At 61.1% G+C, this 16,498-nt stretch overlaps 1 protein-coding gene across 2 annotated transcripts in view; it reads left to right on the top strand.

Annotated features, from left to right (window-relative positions):
- Window positions 1–16,498, top strand: part of LOC128802072 (adhesion G protein-coupled receptor L1-like) — a 44,833-nt gene that overhangs the window by 708 nt on the left and 27,627 nt on the right. Inside the window, exons 1-4 of one of the 2 annotated variants that reach the window (XM_053968266.1) lie at window positions 238–268; window positions 1,076–1,230; window positions 5,270–5,483; window positions 7,658–7,767. In XM_053968266.1, coding sequence (XP_053824241.1) covers window positions 1,125–1,230; window positions 5,270–5,483; window positions 7,658–7,767 — 430 coding nt within the window. In that variant the 5' untranslated portion in view covers window positions 238–268; window positions 1,076–1,124. Of the gene's footprint in view, window positions 1–237; window positions 269–1,075; window positions 1,231–5,269; window positions 5,484–7,657; window positions 7,768–16,498 lie in introns of those variants that run through there. The other variant, XM_053968265.1, reaches the window with a different exon arrangement.

The raw sequence follows: 16,498 nt of genomic DNA, 5'->3' as shown, positions 1-16,498 counted from the left end.
AGGTGTTTTGGAGCGGGGGGGGCTGAGGGGGGCCCGCCCCCGCCTCAGTTTCCCCAAGGGGGGGGGTGAAATTGGGGGGTGGGTTGTGGGGGGGGGCGATGTCGGCGCGCGGAGCATTCTGGGATGGCGCTGCGCCCCCCCCATCATTCCGAGGGGGGGGGTGGGTGATGGGGGGATTCTCCCACAATGCACCGCAGCGCCGTCGCCCCTGGCAACCCGGGGCTGAGCTTCCCACAATGCACCGCGGCCGCATCGGCCCCTGCGCGGGGTGAGGGGGGGCCGGGGGGTCCCGGGGGTCCCGGGGGGGCCGGGGGGGTGATCGATAATCGGCTTTGACCCCCCCGGGGCCGCCGAGCCGCAGATTTGGCGGGGGGGGCCGATCCGGCGGGATTTGGGGGGAGCAGATGGTCGGGGGGGGAGGGGCGGAACGTCAGGGCCCCCCCGGATTTGGGGAGGGGGCGTGGGGCCCCCTTGGGTGGGGGGAGGGACGGGGGGGGCACAAAATCCGGGGGGGTCCGGACAACGGGGTCCCCCCTCCCCCCTCATTAATTCATCCCCCCATTAATTCAGCCCCTCATTAATTTAAATCGTCTTCCCTAACTCCCCATTAATTCACCCCCTCATTAATTTAACTGCCCCCATTAATTTACTCCCTCATTAATTACCCCACCATTAATTTCACCCTTTAAATTACCCACACATTAATTGCCCCCTCATTAATTCACCCCCTAATTAGTTTCAACCTCCTCATTAATTCCCCTGCCACCTAATCAATCATTAATTGATTCCCCCCTCATTGATTCCCCCCATATTAATGTCCCAATCATTAATTCTCTCCTCATTAATTAACCCCCTTATTAATCCCCCAATAATCTCCCCATTAATTAACCACTCTCATTAATTCCCCCCTGTCATTAGTTCCCCCCACATTAATTCCCCCCCTCATTAATCCCCCCTCGTTAATTAACCCCCCTCATTAATCCCCCCTCGTTAATTACCTCGTTCACCCCCGGCTCCCCCCTCCCCCGCGGTTTCGGGGTCCCCCCTGACCCCTCCCCCGTTTTTGTCTCCCCAGCTCAGAGCCCCCCGCTGAGCCCGGGGGGTCCCCGCGCCCCTCCCCCGCCATGGCGCGCCCCTCCCCCACCCCCGGCCCGGTCCCGGTTCCGGCCCCGCTCCCGCTGCTGCTCCGGCTGCTGCTGCTGCTGCTCGGCACTGCCCCGCGCGGACACGGTGAGGGACCGGGACAGGGACAGGGACTGGGACAGGGACTGGGACAGGGACTGGGACAGGGACAGGGATGGGGACAGGGACAGGGACACGGGACAGGGACACGGGACACAGGACAGGGACTGGGACAGGGACACGGGACAGGGACAGGGACACAGGACACGGGACACGGGACAGGGACAGGGACTGGGACACGGGACACGGGACATGGGACAGGGACACAGGACAGAGACAGGGACATGGGGATACGGGACACGGGAAAGGGACAGGGATACGGGACACGGGACAGGGACAGGGACAGGGACACGGGGACATGGGGGGGACATGGGACAGGGACAGGGACAGGGACAGGGACAGGGATGGGGACAGGGACACGGGGACATGGGGGGACAGGGACAGGGACACGGGGACACGGGACAGGGACACGGGACAAGGGAACATGGGGGGGACAGGGACAGGGACACATGGACAGGGACAGGGACAGGAACTGGGACTGGGACAGGGACCAGGACAGGGACAGGGACACTGGGACACGGGGACACGGGACAGGGACAGGGACAGGGACAGGGACAGGGACAGGGACATGGCACAGGGATAGGGACTGGGACAGGAACAGGGACACGGGGACATGGGGACAGGGACATGGCACAGGGACAGGGACTGGGACAGGGACAGGGACATGGGGACACGGGGGGGACACAGAGACATGGGGGGACATGGGACACTGAGAGGGACTGGCACTGGGACCGGGACAAGGACAGGGACACGGAACACGGGACAGGGACACGGGGACATGGGGGGGGGACACGGTGAGGGACCGGTACATGGGGACAGCATGGGGGACACGGGGGGGGGGGGGGGGGCGTGCAAGGGGTGGGTGACACCCCAGAGATTTAAGGGGTGAGTAAGGGGTGTGTGAAAGCTGTGTAAGGGGTGTGTAAGGGCTGTGCAACACCCCAGGTGTGTAAGGGGTGTGTAAAGGCTGTGTAAGGGCTGTGCAACACCCCAGGGGTGTAAGGGGTGTGTAAGGTCTTTGTAAGGGCTGTGTAAGGGCTGTACAACACCCTAGGTGTGTAAGGGCTGTGTAAGGGCTGTGTAAGGGCTGTGTAAGGGCTGTACAACACCCCAGGTGTGTAAGGGCTGTGTAAGGGACGTGCAAGGGCTGTACAATGCCTCAGTTGTGTAATGGCTGTGTAAGGAGTGTGTAAAGGCTGTGTAAGGGCTGTACAACACCCCAGGTGTGTAAGGAGACTGTAAGGGGTGTGCAAGGGGTGTGTGAGGGGTGTGTAAAGGCTGTGTCTCTACAACACCCCAGGGGCGTAAAGGGTGTGTAAAGAGTGTGCAAGGCCCCCGCAGGCTGTGCAAGGGGCGTTTAAGGGCTGTGTAAAGGCTGTGCAAGGGCTGTGTAAGGTCTGTGTAAGGGGTGTGTAAGGGCTGTGTAAGGGGCGTGTAAGGGTTATGTAATGGGTGTGCAAGGGGTGTGTAAGGGCTGTGTCTGTACAATACCACAGATGTGCTAACTGGTGTGCAAGGTGTGTGTAACGCTTGTGGAAGGGCTGAGCAGCACCCCAGAGGTGGCCGGAATTGTGCAAGGGGTGTGTAAAGGGTGTGTAAGGGGTGTACAAGGACTGTACAATAGCCCAGGTGTGTAAGGATTGTGTAAGGGGTGTGTAAGGGGTGTGCAAGTGTTGTGTAAGGGCTGTCCAACGGGCGTGCAGTGAGTGTGCAAGGGGCGTGCAAGGTCTGTGTAAGGGCTGTGTAAGGAGTGTGCAGTGAGTGTGTAAGGGGTGTGTAAGGGGTGTGTGAGGTCTGCGTAAGGGGTGTGTAAAGGGTGTGCAGTGCGTGTGTTACGGGTGTGTAATGAGTGTGCAGTGAGTGTGTAAGGGCTGTGTAAAAGGTGTGTAAGGAGTGTGCAGTGTATGTGTAAGGGCTGTGTAATGAGTGTGCAGTGTGTGTAAGGAGTGTGTAATGAGTGTGCAGTGAGTGTCTAAGGGCTGTGTAAGAGGTGTGTAAGGAGTGTGCAGTGCGTGTGTAAATGCTGTGTAATGAGTGTGCAGTGAGTGTGTAAGGGCTGTGTAACAAGTGTGCAGAGTGTGTAAGGGGTGTGTAACGAGTGTGCAGTGAGTGTGTAAGGGCTGTGTAAGAGGTGTGTAAGGAGTGTGCAGTGCGTGTGTAAATGCTGTGTAACAAGTGTGCAGTGTGTGTGTAAGGGCTGTGTAAGGGGTGTGTAACGGGTGTGCAATGAGTGTGTAAGGGCTGTGTACAGGGTGTGCAAGGGGTGTGCAGTGCGTGTGCAAGGCTGGCACAACAGCCCCAAGCTGGGCCCAGCCCTTCGGGTGTCCCAGAATCCGGGATTGGGAAATTCGGGATTCGGGGATCTGGGACTGGGGGGACCCTGGGGTTTAGGGGATCCAGGAGTTTGGGATTTGTGGTCCCAGGTGTTTGGAATTGGGCAATCCAGCTGTTTGGGATCCAGCTGTTTGGGATCAGGGGATCCAGGAGTTCGGGATCCAGGTGTTTGGGATTAGGGGATCCACGTGTTTGGAATTATGGGATCCAGATGATCAGCATTAGGGGATTCAGGTGTTTGGGATCAGGGGATCCAAGGTATCAGGATTTGGGGTCCCAGGTGTTTGGGATCCAGGTGTTTGGGATTAGGGGATCCAGGTGTCTGGGATTTGGGGTCCCAGGTGTTTGGGATTGGGCGATCCAGCTGTTTGGGATCCAGATGTTTGGGATCAGGGGATCCAGGTGTTTAGGATTGGGGGATCCAGGTGTTTGGGATTTGGGGTCCCAGGTGTTCGGGATTTGGGGTCCCAGGTATTGGGATCAGGGGATCCAGGTGTTTGGAATTGGGGACACGCTGGATTTTGGAGTCCCAGGTTTCCAGGTTTGGAGGAACTCAGGTGTGTCAGATTTGGGGTGTCAGGTGTTTGGGATCAGGGGATCCAGGCGTTTGGGATCGGGGAGTACCCGATGTCAGGGAATGGGGACCCCAGAATTTTGGGGAACCCAAACCTCCATTGGGGTCCCAGTGTTGGGGATTTGGGGTCCCAGGTGTCCAGGTTAGGGGGGACCTGGGTGTCTGGGATTGGGAATTCCCATTGTCAGCGGTTGGGGTCCCAGGTGTTTGGGATCGGGGGAACTCTGGATTTTGGGGTCCCAGGTGTCAGGGACTGGGGGAACCCAGGTGTGTCAGCTGGGGGCATCCAAGTGTTTGGGACTGGGGACACCCTGGATTTTGGGGTTCCCAAACAGTCATTGGGGGTCCCCTTTCCCCATGTTTGGGGGTCCCAGGTATCAGGGACTGGGGATCCCAAATGCCTGGGATTTGGTGTCCCAGATGTTCGGGATTTGGGGTCCCAGATGTTTGGGATTGGGGTCCCAGGTGTTTGGGATTGGGGGATCCAGGTGTTTGGCATTGTGGGATCCAGATGTTTGGGATTGGGGTCCCAGGTGTTTGGGATTGGGGGATCCAGGTGTTTTGGATCAGGGGATTTAGGTGTTCGAGATTTGGGGTCCCAAATGCTCGGGATTTGGGGTCCCAGGTATTTGGGATTTGGGGCTGGGGGCTGCAGGGCCGAGGGGTGCCCAGGACCCCTGATTTGGGGTTTGGGGCCCAGGTGCTCCCTGCACCCCAAAGGCTGAAAAGGGCACAGAGGTGGGGGTGAGGGACCCCATTTGGGGTTCCCTGATCCCGTTTGGGGGTCCCTGAGCCCATTTGGGGTTCCAGGGCTGATCTGGGGGGTCTCTCCCATTTGGGCTTGCACAGCGGGATCTGGTGTGTGAGGGGCACGCCTGGGTAGGGAGGGATTGGGGTATCCACGTGTTTTGGGGTCCCTGAGCCCATTTGGGGGTTCCTGAGCCCATTTGGGGTTCCCTGACCCTATTTGGGGTTCTGTGCCGCCAGGGCTGATCCGGGGGGCGCTGCCATTCGGGCTGGCACAGCGGGAGCTGGCGTGCGAGGGGTACCCGCTGGAGCTGTGGGGTTTTGGGGTACCCCGGGTGTTTTGGGGGTCCCTGAGCCCATTTGGGGTTCCAGGGCTGATCCGGGGGGCGCTGCCGTTCGGGCTGGCGCGCCGGGAGCTGGCGTGCGAGGGGTACCCGCTGGAGCTGCGCTGCCCCGGCAGCGACGTCGTCCTGGTGGCCGACGCCAACTACGGCCGGACCGACGACAAAATCTGCGACGCCGACCCCGGGCAGATGGCGAACGTGCAGTGCTACCTGCCCCAGGCACAGCCCATCATGGCCCAGAGGTGACACGGGGACACGGGGACACTGGGGACACTCAGGGGACATTGGGGACATTGGGAACACTGGGACACGGGGGACAGTGGGGACATTGGGGACATTGGGGACATTGGGGACACTGGGGATGTTGGGGACATTGGGGACACGGGGACACTGGGGGCATTGGGGACATTGGGGACATTGTGGGTGTTGGGGACATTGGGGACACGGGGACACTGGGGGCATTGGGGACATTGGGGACATTGCAGGTGTTGGGGACATTGGGGACACTGGGGACACTGGGGACACTGGGGACATTGGGGATGTTGGGGACATTGGGGACATTGGGGACACTGGGGACATTGCGGGTGTTGGGGACGTTGGGGACATTGGGACACTGGGGACAGTGGGGACTTTGGGACACTGGGAAGGTGTAGGAGGTTGGGGACATGGGGACAGGTGGTGACGGGGACACGGCACTGGGCATGGGGACATGGGGACAGAGGGACAGGTGGGGGACATGGGGACAGGTTGTGCAGGGGGATGGGGACATTGTGGGGACACAGGGACAGGGGTGGGACAGGGGGACATTGTGGGACAGTGGGGACATTGGGGACACTGGGGACATTGTGGGGCACTGGGGACCTGGCCCTGGCCCTGCACGTGATGGCACGGAGGGGACATGGGGGGGACACGGCCACACAGGGGAACGTGGGGACATGCAGGGGACATGGGGATGTGTGGAAGGCTGGGGACACCCTGGGGACAGGCTGGGGACATGGGGACAGGCACACAGGAGGGTGGGACATGGGGGAGTGGGGACGTGCTGGGACTTGGGGACACGTGGGGACACGGCCCCGTGGTGACGTGAGGGGGACCTGGGGACAGGCAGGACGTGGGGACACCTGGGGACAGTTGGAGGTGTGGGGGTGGCACAAGGGGGGACATGGGGACACCGAGGGCGTGGGACATGTGGGGTGGGTGGCCTTGGGTGCAGCACGGGGACAACACGGGGGTGGCACAGCTCGAGGACGTTCCCGTGTCCCCACGGTGGGCACTGTCCCTCCCCAGGGACATCAGCGGTGGCACCTGAGTCTTGTGTCCCCAAGTGCCAGGGCCACACGTGTGCCCTGCCCCGTGTCCCCACTCTCCCCCGTCCCCATGTCCCCACTGTCCCTATGTCCCTCGTGTCCCCTGTGTCCCTGGTCCTGTGTCCTGTGTGTCCCCACTGTCCTGCTGTACCCTGACCCTCCATGTCCCCACGTTGCTGCTGTCCCTCTATGTCCCCATGTCCCCTCACATCCCCATGTCCCCCATGTCCCCTGTCCTCCTGTGTCCCCACTGTCCCCATGTGTCCCCCAATGTCTCTGTGTCCCTTTGTGTCCTGTGTCCCCCTGTGTCTCCTCATGTCCTGTGTCCCCAGTGTCCCCTGGTGTCCCCCAATGTCTCTGTGTCTCTTTGTGTCCTGTGTCCCCCGTGTCTCCTCATGTCCTGTGTCCCCAGTGTCCCCTGGTGTCCCCACTGTCTCTCTGTCCTCCAGTGTCTCCGGTGTCCCCTGCTGTCCCCCTGTGTCCCCAGGTGTCCTCACTGTCCCCATGTCCCCATGTCCCCAGGTGTCCCAGGTCCCTTCAGGTCCCCTCACATCCCCCTGTGTCTGTGTCCTCTCCTGTCCCATGTCCCTCTGTGTCCCCGTGTCCCTGATGTGTCCCCCTGTGTCTGTGACATGTCCCTATGTCCTTGCTCTGTCCCTGATATGTCCCCCTGTCCCTGCCATGTCCCCCCGTGTCCCTGCCGTGTCCCTGCCATGTCCCTGACATGACCCCGTGTCCTCCCATGTCCCTCCGTGTCTGCTGTGTCCCCCCATGTCCCTCCTATGTCCCCTCCATGTCCCCCTGTGTCTCTGCCCCTGTCCCTGACGTGTCCCTGTGTCCCCTTGTCCCTGCCCTGTCCCTGACATGTCACCCCATGTCCCCCTGTCCCTGCTGTGACCCCACGGTGTCCCTGCCCTGTCCCTGCCATGCCCCCCTGTGTCCCTGTGTCCCTGCCATGTCCATGATGTGTCCCCGTGTCCCCCTGTGTCCCCCCGTGTCCCTGACGTGTCCCCCTATCCCCGTGTCCCCCCGTGTCCCTGACGTGTCCCCCTATCCCCGTGTCCCCCCGTGTCCCCCCATGTCCCTGATGTGTCCCCCCGTGTCCCCAGGTGCAATAACCGCACTCAGTGCGTTGTGGTCGCCGGCTCTGACGCCTTCCCCGACCCCTGCCCGGGCACCTACAAATACCTGGAGGTGCAGTACGACTGCGTGCCCTACAGTGAGTGAGCCCAGCCTGCCCCACAGACCCTGCCCTATAGATCCTGCCCCACAGATCCCATCCTGCCCCACAGATCCCATCCCATAGATCCTGACCCACAGCAGCCCAGAGCCACCATCCCATCCCAGCCCCTGCAAATACCTGGAGGTGCAGTACGACTGCGTGCCCTACAGTGAGTGAGCCCAGTCTGCCCCACAGATCCTGCCTTATGGATCCTGCCCCATAGATCCTGCCCTATAGATCCTGCCTTATGGATCCTGCCCCATAGATCCTGCCCCATAGATCCTGTGCTATGGATCCAGCCCTGCCCCACAGACCCCATCCTATAGCCCTAATGCACGGCTCTGCCCCACAGCCCTGTCCTATGACCCCATAGCCCTGTCCCAGCCCCTACAAATACCGGGAGGTGCCGCACGACTGCGCGCCCTACAGTGAGTGACCCCATAGATCCTGACCCACAGATCCCATCCTGCCCCATAGATCCCATCCCATAGATCCTGACCCACAGCAGCCCAGAGCCACCACCCCATCCCAGCCCCTACAAATACCGGGAGGTGCTGCATGACTGCGTGCCCTACAGTGAGTGACCCCACAGCCTGCCCCATAGATCCCATCCTGCCCCACAGCTCTGCACTGTCCTGCCCCACAGCACCCCCAGTTCTGGCACCTACAAGTGCCTGGAGGTGCCATCCATCCCCCACAGGGATTGCTGCCCCACAGCTCTGCCCCACAGCTCTGCCCCATAACCCTGTTCTGTCCCATAGATGTGCCCACAGCCCTGCCTTGCCCCACAGCTCTGCCCCATAGTGCCCCCCCCAGCCCCACAGCACCCCACAACACCCAGAGGTGCACCTGGGGAGTCCCGCCCCACAGAACCTGAGGGACCCCACAGTGACCCCACAGTGCCCCCGTGTCCCCCCCACAGCATCCAAGGGACCCCACAGCCCCCAGGACCCCCAACCCTGGGGGCACCCAGGCACCTTTAGGGGGGTGGGGTGGGATTGGGGGGGTCTCAGGGAGCCCCCAGGCATGGGGGGAGGGGGGGTCATGCCCCCCTGGGGTCCCCCCGTGTCACGTTTGTCCCCCCAGGCCGGGCTGCGCCCCCCGTGTCCGTCCCAGTGCGGGCGCCGTGACCCCCAACCTCGGCTCCGTGTGACCTGGGGGTCCCGGGGGGGTTGGGGTGACCCCGTCTCTCCCCAGGCGCCGTCGCGGGACCCCTAAAACCCCCCCGGCCCCTCCCCCAGCTTTGCTTTGCAGCCGCCGCCGGAGCCACCTGTGGGAACGGCTGGACAGGGCCGGACAGGGCCGGGCACGGCACCGGCCCCGGGACACGCCACGGGCACAGGAACACGGCAGGGACATGGCAAAAACAGGGCAGGAACACGGCAAAACCACACCAAAACCACGGCAAAACCAGGGCAGGAACACGGCAGGAATATGGCAGGGACCCAGCAAAAACACAGCAAAACCAGGGCAGGAGAACAGCAGGAACAGGACAAAAACATGGACAAAACCAGGGCAGGAACACGGCAAAACCACACCAAAACCATGGCAAAAACAGGGCAGGAACATGGCAAAACCGGGGCAAAATCATGGCAAAACCAGAGCAGGAACACAGCAAAAACACGGCAAAAACACGGCAAAACCAGGGCAGGAACATGACAGGGACATGACAGGGACATGGCAAAAAGACAACAAAACCAGGGCAGGAGAACAGCAAGAACAGGGCAAAAACATGGACAAAACCATGCAAAAACCTCAGCAGGAACACGCCAAAAATAGACGAGAACTACATCAAAACCATGGCAGGAACAGGGCAGGAACATGCAAAAAACACAGCAAAAACACAGCAAAAAACACATGAAAACCACTGCAAAATCATGGCAAAACCATACAAAAACCACGGCAGGAACACACCAAAAATACACGAGAACCACAGCAGGAGCAGGGCAGGAACATGCAAAAACACATCAAAACCATGCAAAAACCACATGAAAACCACACCAAAAACATGGCAGGAACACGGCAGGAACAGGGCAAAAACATGGCCCAAAACCACGCAAAAAACGGCAGGAACACAGCAGGGATATGGCAGGAACACGTGAAAAACACGGCAAAACCACAGCAAAAATATGCAAAAAACACATGGAAAGCACGGCAAAAATACGGCAGGAACAGGTGAAAAACACGGCAAAACCATGGGCAAAAAAACACGGCAAAAACACAGCAAGAACACATGGAAAACACGGCAAAACCACACCAAAACCATGGCAAAAACCACACCAAAACCATGGCCAAAACCATGCAAAAAACATGAAAAAACAAGGGAAAACCACAGCAGGAACACAGCAAAAAGCACGTGGAAACCATGGCACAACCACGGCAGGAACAGGGCAAAAATGTGGCCAAAAAGACGCAAAAACCATGGCAGGAACACGTGAAAAGCGCACCAAAACCACGGCAAAACCCATGGCAAAAATGCACCAAAACCATGCAAAAACCACAGCAAAAACCACACCAAAACCACGGCAGAAAACACACCAAAACCACACCGAAACCACAGCAAAACCACACTGAAACCACACTGAAACCATGCAAATCCCACAGCAAAACCACACCAAAACCATGGCAAAACCACACCAAAACCACGGCAAAAACGCACCAAAACCATGCAAAAACCACGGCAAAAACCACACCAAAACCACGGCAAAAACGCACCAAAACCACACTGAAACCACAGCAAAACCACACCTGGGCAGGTGAACACACCTGAGCAGGGAAACACCTGGCGTGGGTTGAGCACACCTGGGCATGCTCGGGGCATGCCCAGCTCACACCTGCACGTGCCAATGCACACCTGGCGTGGGTCAAAGGCCCCTGAACACACCTGAGTGCTCTGAACACACTTGGGAGCGCTCTGAGCATACCTGAGAGTGCTCTGAACACACCTGGGAGCGCTCTGAGCATACCTGAGAGTGCTCTGAACACACCTGGGACCCTCTGAACACACCTGAGTGTTCTGAACACACCTGAGAGTGCTCTGAGCACACCTGAGAGTGCTCTGAACACACCTGAGAGTGCTCTGAGCACACCTGAGAGTGCTCTGAACACACCTCAGTGTTCTGAACACACCTGAGAGTGCTCTGAGCACACCTGAGCACCTCTGAACACACCTGAGAGTGCTTTGAACAGAGCTGAGAGTGCTCTGAACACACCTGAGAGTGCTCTGAGCACACTTGGGACCCTCTGAACACACCTGGGACCCTCTGAACACACCTGAGCACCTCTGAACACACCTGAGAGTGCTCTGAGCACACCTGAGAGCTCTGAACACACCTGAGTGTTCTGAACACAGCTGAGAGAGCTCTGAGCACACCTGTGCGTGCTAAGAACACGCTAAGTGCTCACCTTTCACACCCAATGCACACCTGGCATGCAGGAGGGCACATGTTAAACTCACCTGGGCGGGCTCAGGATGCGCCAAATGCACACCTGGTGTGTGAGCAAAGCATGGGACACACCTGGGCACACCTGGAAACGTGGGACACGCCTGGAACACACCTGGGCACACCTGGGAACACCTGGGACACACCTGGTACACACCTGGACGTGCAGGACACGCGTGGGACGCACCTGGACACGTGTGGGACACACCTGGGACATGCCTGGGACATGCCTGGTGCTCCCAGAGCAGTCCAGGGACACACCTGGGGCACACCTGGGACACACCTGGACACACCTGGCACACTCAGCTGACACTCAGAGCACACTCACACTCACACTCACCTCACACTCAGGGCACACTCAGCTCACACTCAGTGCACACTCACACTCACACTCAGCTCACACTCAGGGCACACTCAGCTCACACTCAGCGCACACTCACACTCACACAGCTCACACTCAGAGCACACACAGGGCACACTCAGCTCACCCTCAGCGCACACTCACACTCAGCTCACACTCAGGACACACTCAGCACACACTCAGTTAACACTCAGCTCACACTCAGCTCACACTCAGGGCACACTCAGGGCACACTCAGAGCACGCTCAGGGCACACTCAGCTCACACTCAGCGCACACTCACACTCATACTCTGCTCACACTCAGAGCACGCTCAGCTCACACTCAGCGCACACCCAGGGCACACTCAGAGCATACTCAGAGCACGCTCAGGGCACACTCAGCTCACACTCAGCTCACACTCAGAGCACCCTCAGCTCACACTCGGAGCACACTCAGTGCACACTCACACTCAGCTCACATTCAGGACACACTCAGAGCACGCTCAGGGCACACTCAGAGCACGCTCAGGGCACACTCAGTGCACACTCACACTCACACTCAGAGCATGCTTAGGGCACACTCAGCTCACACTCAGGGCACACTCAGGGCACACTCACACTCAGAGCACACTCAGGGCACACTCAGAGCACGCTCAGGGCACACTCAGCGCACACTCAGCGCACACTCAGCGCACATTCACACTCACACTCAGCGCACACTCAGGGCACACTCAGAGCACGCTCAGGGCACACTCAGGGCACACTCACACTCACACTACGCTCAGGGCACACTCACACAGCTCACACTCAGAGCACACTCAGGGCACACTCAGCTCACACAGCGCACACTCACACTCAGCTCACACTCAGGGCACACTCAGCACACACTCAGTTCACACTCAGCTCACACTCAGCGCACACTCAGCTCACACTCAGAGCATGCTCAGGGCACACTCAGGGCACACTCAGAGCACGCTCAGCTCACACTCAGAGCACACTCAGCGCACACTCACACTCACACTCAGCTCACACTCAGGGCACACTCACACTCACACTACTCTCAGGGCACACTCACACTCACACTCACACTCAGCCCGCGCGGTCCCGGCCGGTGCCGTGGGGGGTGGGGGCGGGGGGCCGGGTGGGGGAGGGGCGGGCTCGCCTCTTTCCTTTGCAGGAGCCGCCGCGGGCGGGGCCCAGGGGCCGCCCCTCCCCCCGCCCCTCCCCTATCGCCGTCTCTCTCTCTCTCCCTCCAGGGCTGGGGGAGGGGCGGGGGGTCCGACCCCCCCGGGGGGCTCAGGAGTGCGGGGGAGGGGAGCCCTGCACCCATCCGTCTGTCCCTGTGTCCATCTGTCCCTGTGTCCATCTGTCCCTGTGTCCCTGTGTCCCTGTGTCCCTGTGTCCATCTGTCCCTGTGTCCCTGTGTCCCTGTGTCCCTCTGTCCCTGTGTCCCTCTGTCCCTGTGTCCCTGTGTCCCTGTGTCCCTCTGTCCCTGTGTCCATCTGTCCCTGTGTCCCTGTGTCCCTGTGTCCCTCTGTCCCTCTGTCCCTCTGTCCATCTGTCCCTGTGTCCCTGTGTCCATCTGTCCGTCCCATCACCTCTGTCCATCATCCCCATCCGGTCTGTCCCCATCTCCCCCTTTCCATCGGTTCCGTGTCCGTCTGTCTGTCCCTCCATGGCTCCATCCGTCCGTCCTCCCCCCATGGACTCGTCCCCGTTTCTGTCCCTCTGTCCCTCATTCCCATCTGTCCGTCCTCCCCCCGTCCCTCTGTCCAGCTCTTTGCCGTCCCTCTGTCCGTCCTCCTGCCCCTCCTGGTGTCCATCTGTCAATCCACCCCTGCGTCCGTCACTCCCTCCTGCTGTGTGTCCATCCTTTCTGTCCCCCCCGTCCATCTGTCCGCCTGTCCGTCTGTCCGTCCCTCGATCCCTCCATGTCCCCCTTGTTTCTCTGTCCATCCCCGTGTCCATCCCATGTCCATCTCCTGTCCATGTGTCCATCTGTCCATCCCGTGTCCATCCCTGTGTCCATCTGTCTGTCCCGTGTCCCTGTGTCCGTCCTGTGTCTGTCCCGTGTCCGTGTGTCCATCCCATGTCCGTGTGTCCATCCCTGTGTCCATCTGTCTGTCCCGTGTCCGTGTGTCCGTCCCGTGTCCCTGTGTCCATCTGTCCGTCCCGTGTCCCTGTGTCCATCTGTCTGTCCTGTGTCCATGTGTCCATGTGTCCGTGTGTCTGTCCCATGTCCATCCCGTGTCTGTGTGTCCGTTCCATGTCCGTGTGTCCGTCCCGTATCTGTGTGTCCGTGTGCCCGTCCCGTGTCCCTGTGTCCATCTGTCTGTCCCATGTCCGTGTGTCCGTCCCGTATCCGTGTGTCCGTGTGTCCGTCCCGTGTCCCTGTGTCCATCTGTCTGTCCCATGTCCGTGTGTCCGTCCCGCTCCCCCCGCAGGGTCTGGGCTCCTGGGGGGTTTCGGGGTCCCCCCGGGCTGGGGGGGCCGGAGCCGTTTAATCTCTTTTCTCTTTGTCTCCTCTCTCGCCCCTCCCCCTCCCCTCCCTCCCCCTCCCCCTCCCCTCCCCTCCCCCCGCCCGTGTGACCTCCACCCTCCCCCCCTCCCCTCCCCCCCCCCGCACCCCCCCCTTTCCCGCCCCCTCCCGCCCCTCCCCCGCTCTCTCCCGCCTTTTCTTCCGGTGCTAAAAATAGAAGTGGAACAAAAAGGTAACACGGACCCCCCGCTCCGGCCCCCCCGACCCCCCCGGACACCCCAAAACCCTCCCGACCCCCCCCAGAGCCCCCCAAACCTCCCTGACCTCCCTCGAACCCCCCAAAACTTTCCGGACCCCCCCAACCCATCCCAACCCCCCCCCACCCCTGAACCCCCAAACCCCTCAGACCCCCCAACCCCCCCCGTGTTCCTGCACCCCAAAATCCCCCCCAAGCCCAACCCCCCCCGCCAAACCCCGCACCCCAAAGTCCTCCGGAGTGACCTCAAATCCTGCCCCTCCCCCGCTGACCCTGCACCCCAAATCCTGCCCCCCCCGTGCACCCCGCACCCCAAAATCCCCTCCCTCACCCCAAATCCCACCCCTCCCCCCACATCCCCAAATTCCCTCTGCCCCCTCCCCCCACCCCCTCTGCCCCCCCAAATTCCTCCAGCCCCCCCTCCCCCAGCCCCCATCCCCCCCTTCCCTGAACCCCCAAATCCCCCCTCCCCCCTTCCCCCCCTCTTTTCCCCTCCCCCCCAGGTCCCCAACACCGCTGGGGGGGGGGTCAGTGACCCTCCCCCCTTAATTAGCTCTCATTAAATTTGGGGGGGGGCCCAGAACCCCCCGTGTCCCCTCGGGGGTCCCTGGGACCCCCCCGAGGTGCCCTGAGCTCCCCCAGGACCCCCCAAACCCCCCCGGGCTCCCCTTGAGGGACCCTGGGGACCCCCAAACTTTTGGGGACCCCCCCGAGGTGTCCCCACCCCCCTCGGGGACCCCCAGAGTTTGGGGGGCCCCTCCCCGCTCAGGTCACCCCCCAAAAACAACTCCCCAAAAAGAATCCCCCCAAAAACAACCCCCAAAAACAACCCCCTCAAAATAACCCCCAAAAACAACCCCCCAAAATAACCCCAGGGGGCAGCTCGGGGGGGCCGGGGCAGTGCTGGGGTCACTCAGGGGTCACGTGGGGTCAGCTGATGTCACTCAGGGGTCAGTTGGGGTCAGTAGGGGTCAGTTGGGGTCACCCGAGGTCAGTTCAGGATCAGTTCAGGGTCACTCAGGGTCAGTTTGGGTCAGTTTGGGGTCAGTTGAGGTCAGTTCAGGTCACTCAAGGGTCACTCGGGGGTCAGTTCAGGGTCACTCAGGGTCAGTTTGATGTCACTCAGAGGTCACTCAGAGGTCACTCAAGGGTCACTCAAGGGCCACTCAAGGCCTTTGAGTCACTCAGCCCAAAGGTCACTCAGGGGTCACTCAGGGGTCACTCAAGGGCCACTCAGGGGTCACTCGAGGTCAGTTCAGGGTCACTCAGGGTCAGTTCGGGGTCAGTTTGGGGTCACTCAGAGGTCACTCAGGGGTCACTCAGGGGTCACTCAGGATCAGTTCAGGGTCACTCACGGGTCAGTAGGGGTCACTCAGGGGTCACTCAGGGGTCACAGCCAGGGCGTCGCCCCCGTGTCCGTCCGTCCATCCACGGGGGGGGGAGGGTGGGTGTGGCGGTGACTGGGGAGGGTGTGGCCGGGGAGGGGCGGGGCTTGGGCAGGAATGGGCGGGGGGGTGGGGCGGGGCCAGGGCGGGGCCGCGGCTTCTTCCCACAGGTGCCGGAGTGGGGGGTGGGGCCTAACGTGTCTCTCTCCTCCTCCTCCTCCCGCAGGGCCCGGCCCAGCCCCCCCGGACCGCGGGGCCCCCCCGAGCCTGTGAGTCTCCCCTCCCCCACCCTCCCGGGGACCCCCGACCCCCCAAAACCCCCGGGGCAGCGCAGGGGCTGCGGCACGGCCGGGCCGGCACACCTGGATGGGCTCACCTGGACAGCCTCACCCAGGTGGGCACACCTGTGCACACCTGGGTGGGCACACCTGGATGGGCACACCTGGGCACAACCAGATCCTTGTGCACACCTGGATGTGCACACCTGGATGTGCACACCTGGATGGGCTCACCTAGGTGGGCACACCTGGAGGACCTCACCTGGAACCTTGTGCATACCTGGGCTGCGCATGCCTGGGCACACCTGGATCCTTGGGCACACATGTGCACACCTGGGATGTGCACACACCTGCATTGCCGTGCACACCTGGATTCCTGTGCATACCTCAGGCTGTGGCACACCTTGTGCACACCTGTACCTTGTGCACACCTGGATCTTTGGGCACACCTGTGCCTGAGCACCCCTGGGGCCTGTACGCTCCCAGCCCTCGTGCACACCTGGGACTGTGTACACCTGAGCTGTGCACACCTGGGGCTGTGCACAC

The sequence above is a fragment of the Vidua chalybeata genome, chromosome 33, assembly GCF_026979565.1.
Source record: "Vidua chalybeata isolate OUT-0048 chromosome 33, bVidCha1 merged haplotype, whole genome shotgun sequence".
Taxonomy (NCBI): Eukaryota; Metazoa; Chordata; class Aves; order Passeriformes; family Viduidae; genus Vidua; species Vidua chalybeata.
The sequence above is the reverse complement of the archived record's forward strand: the minus strand, read 5'-3'. Positions and strand labels throughout refer to the sequence as shown.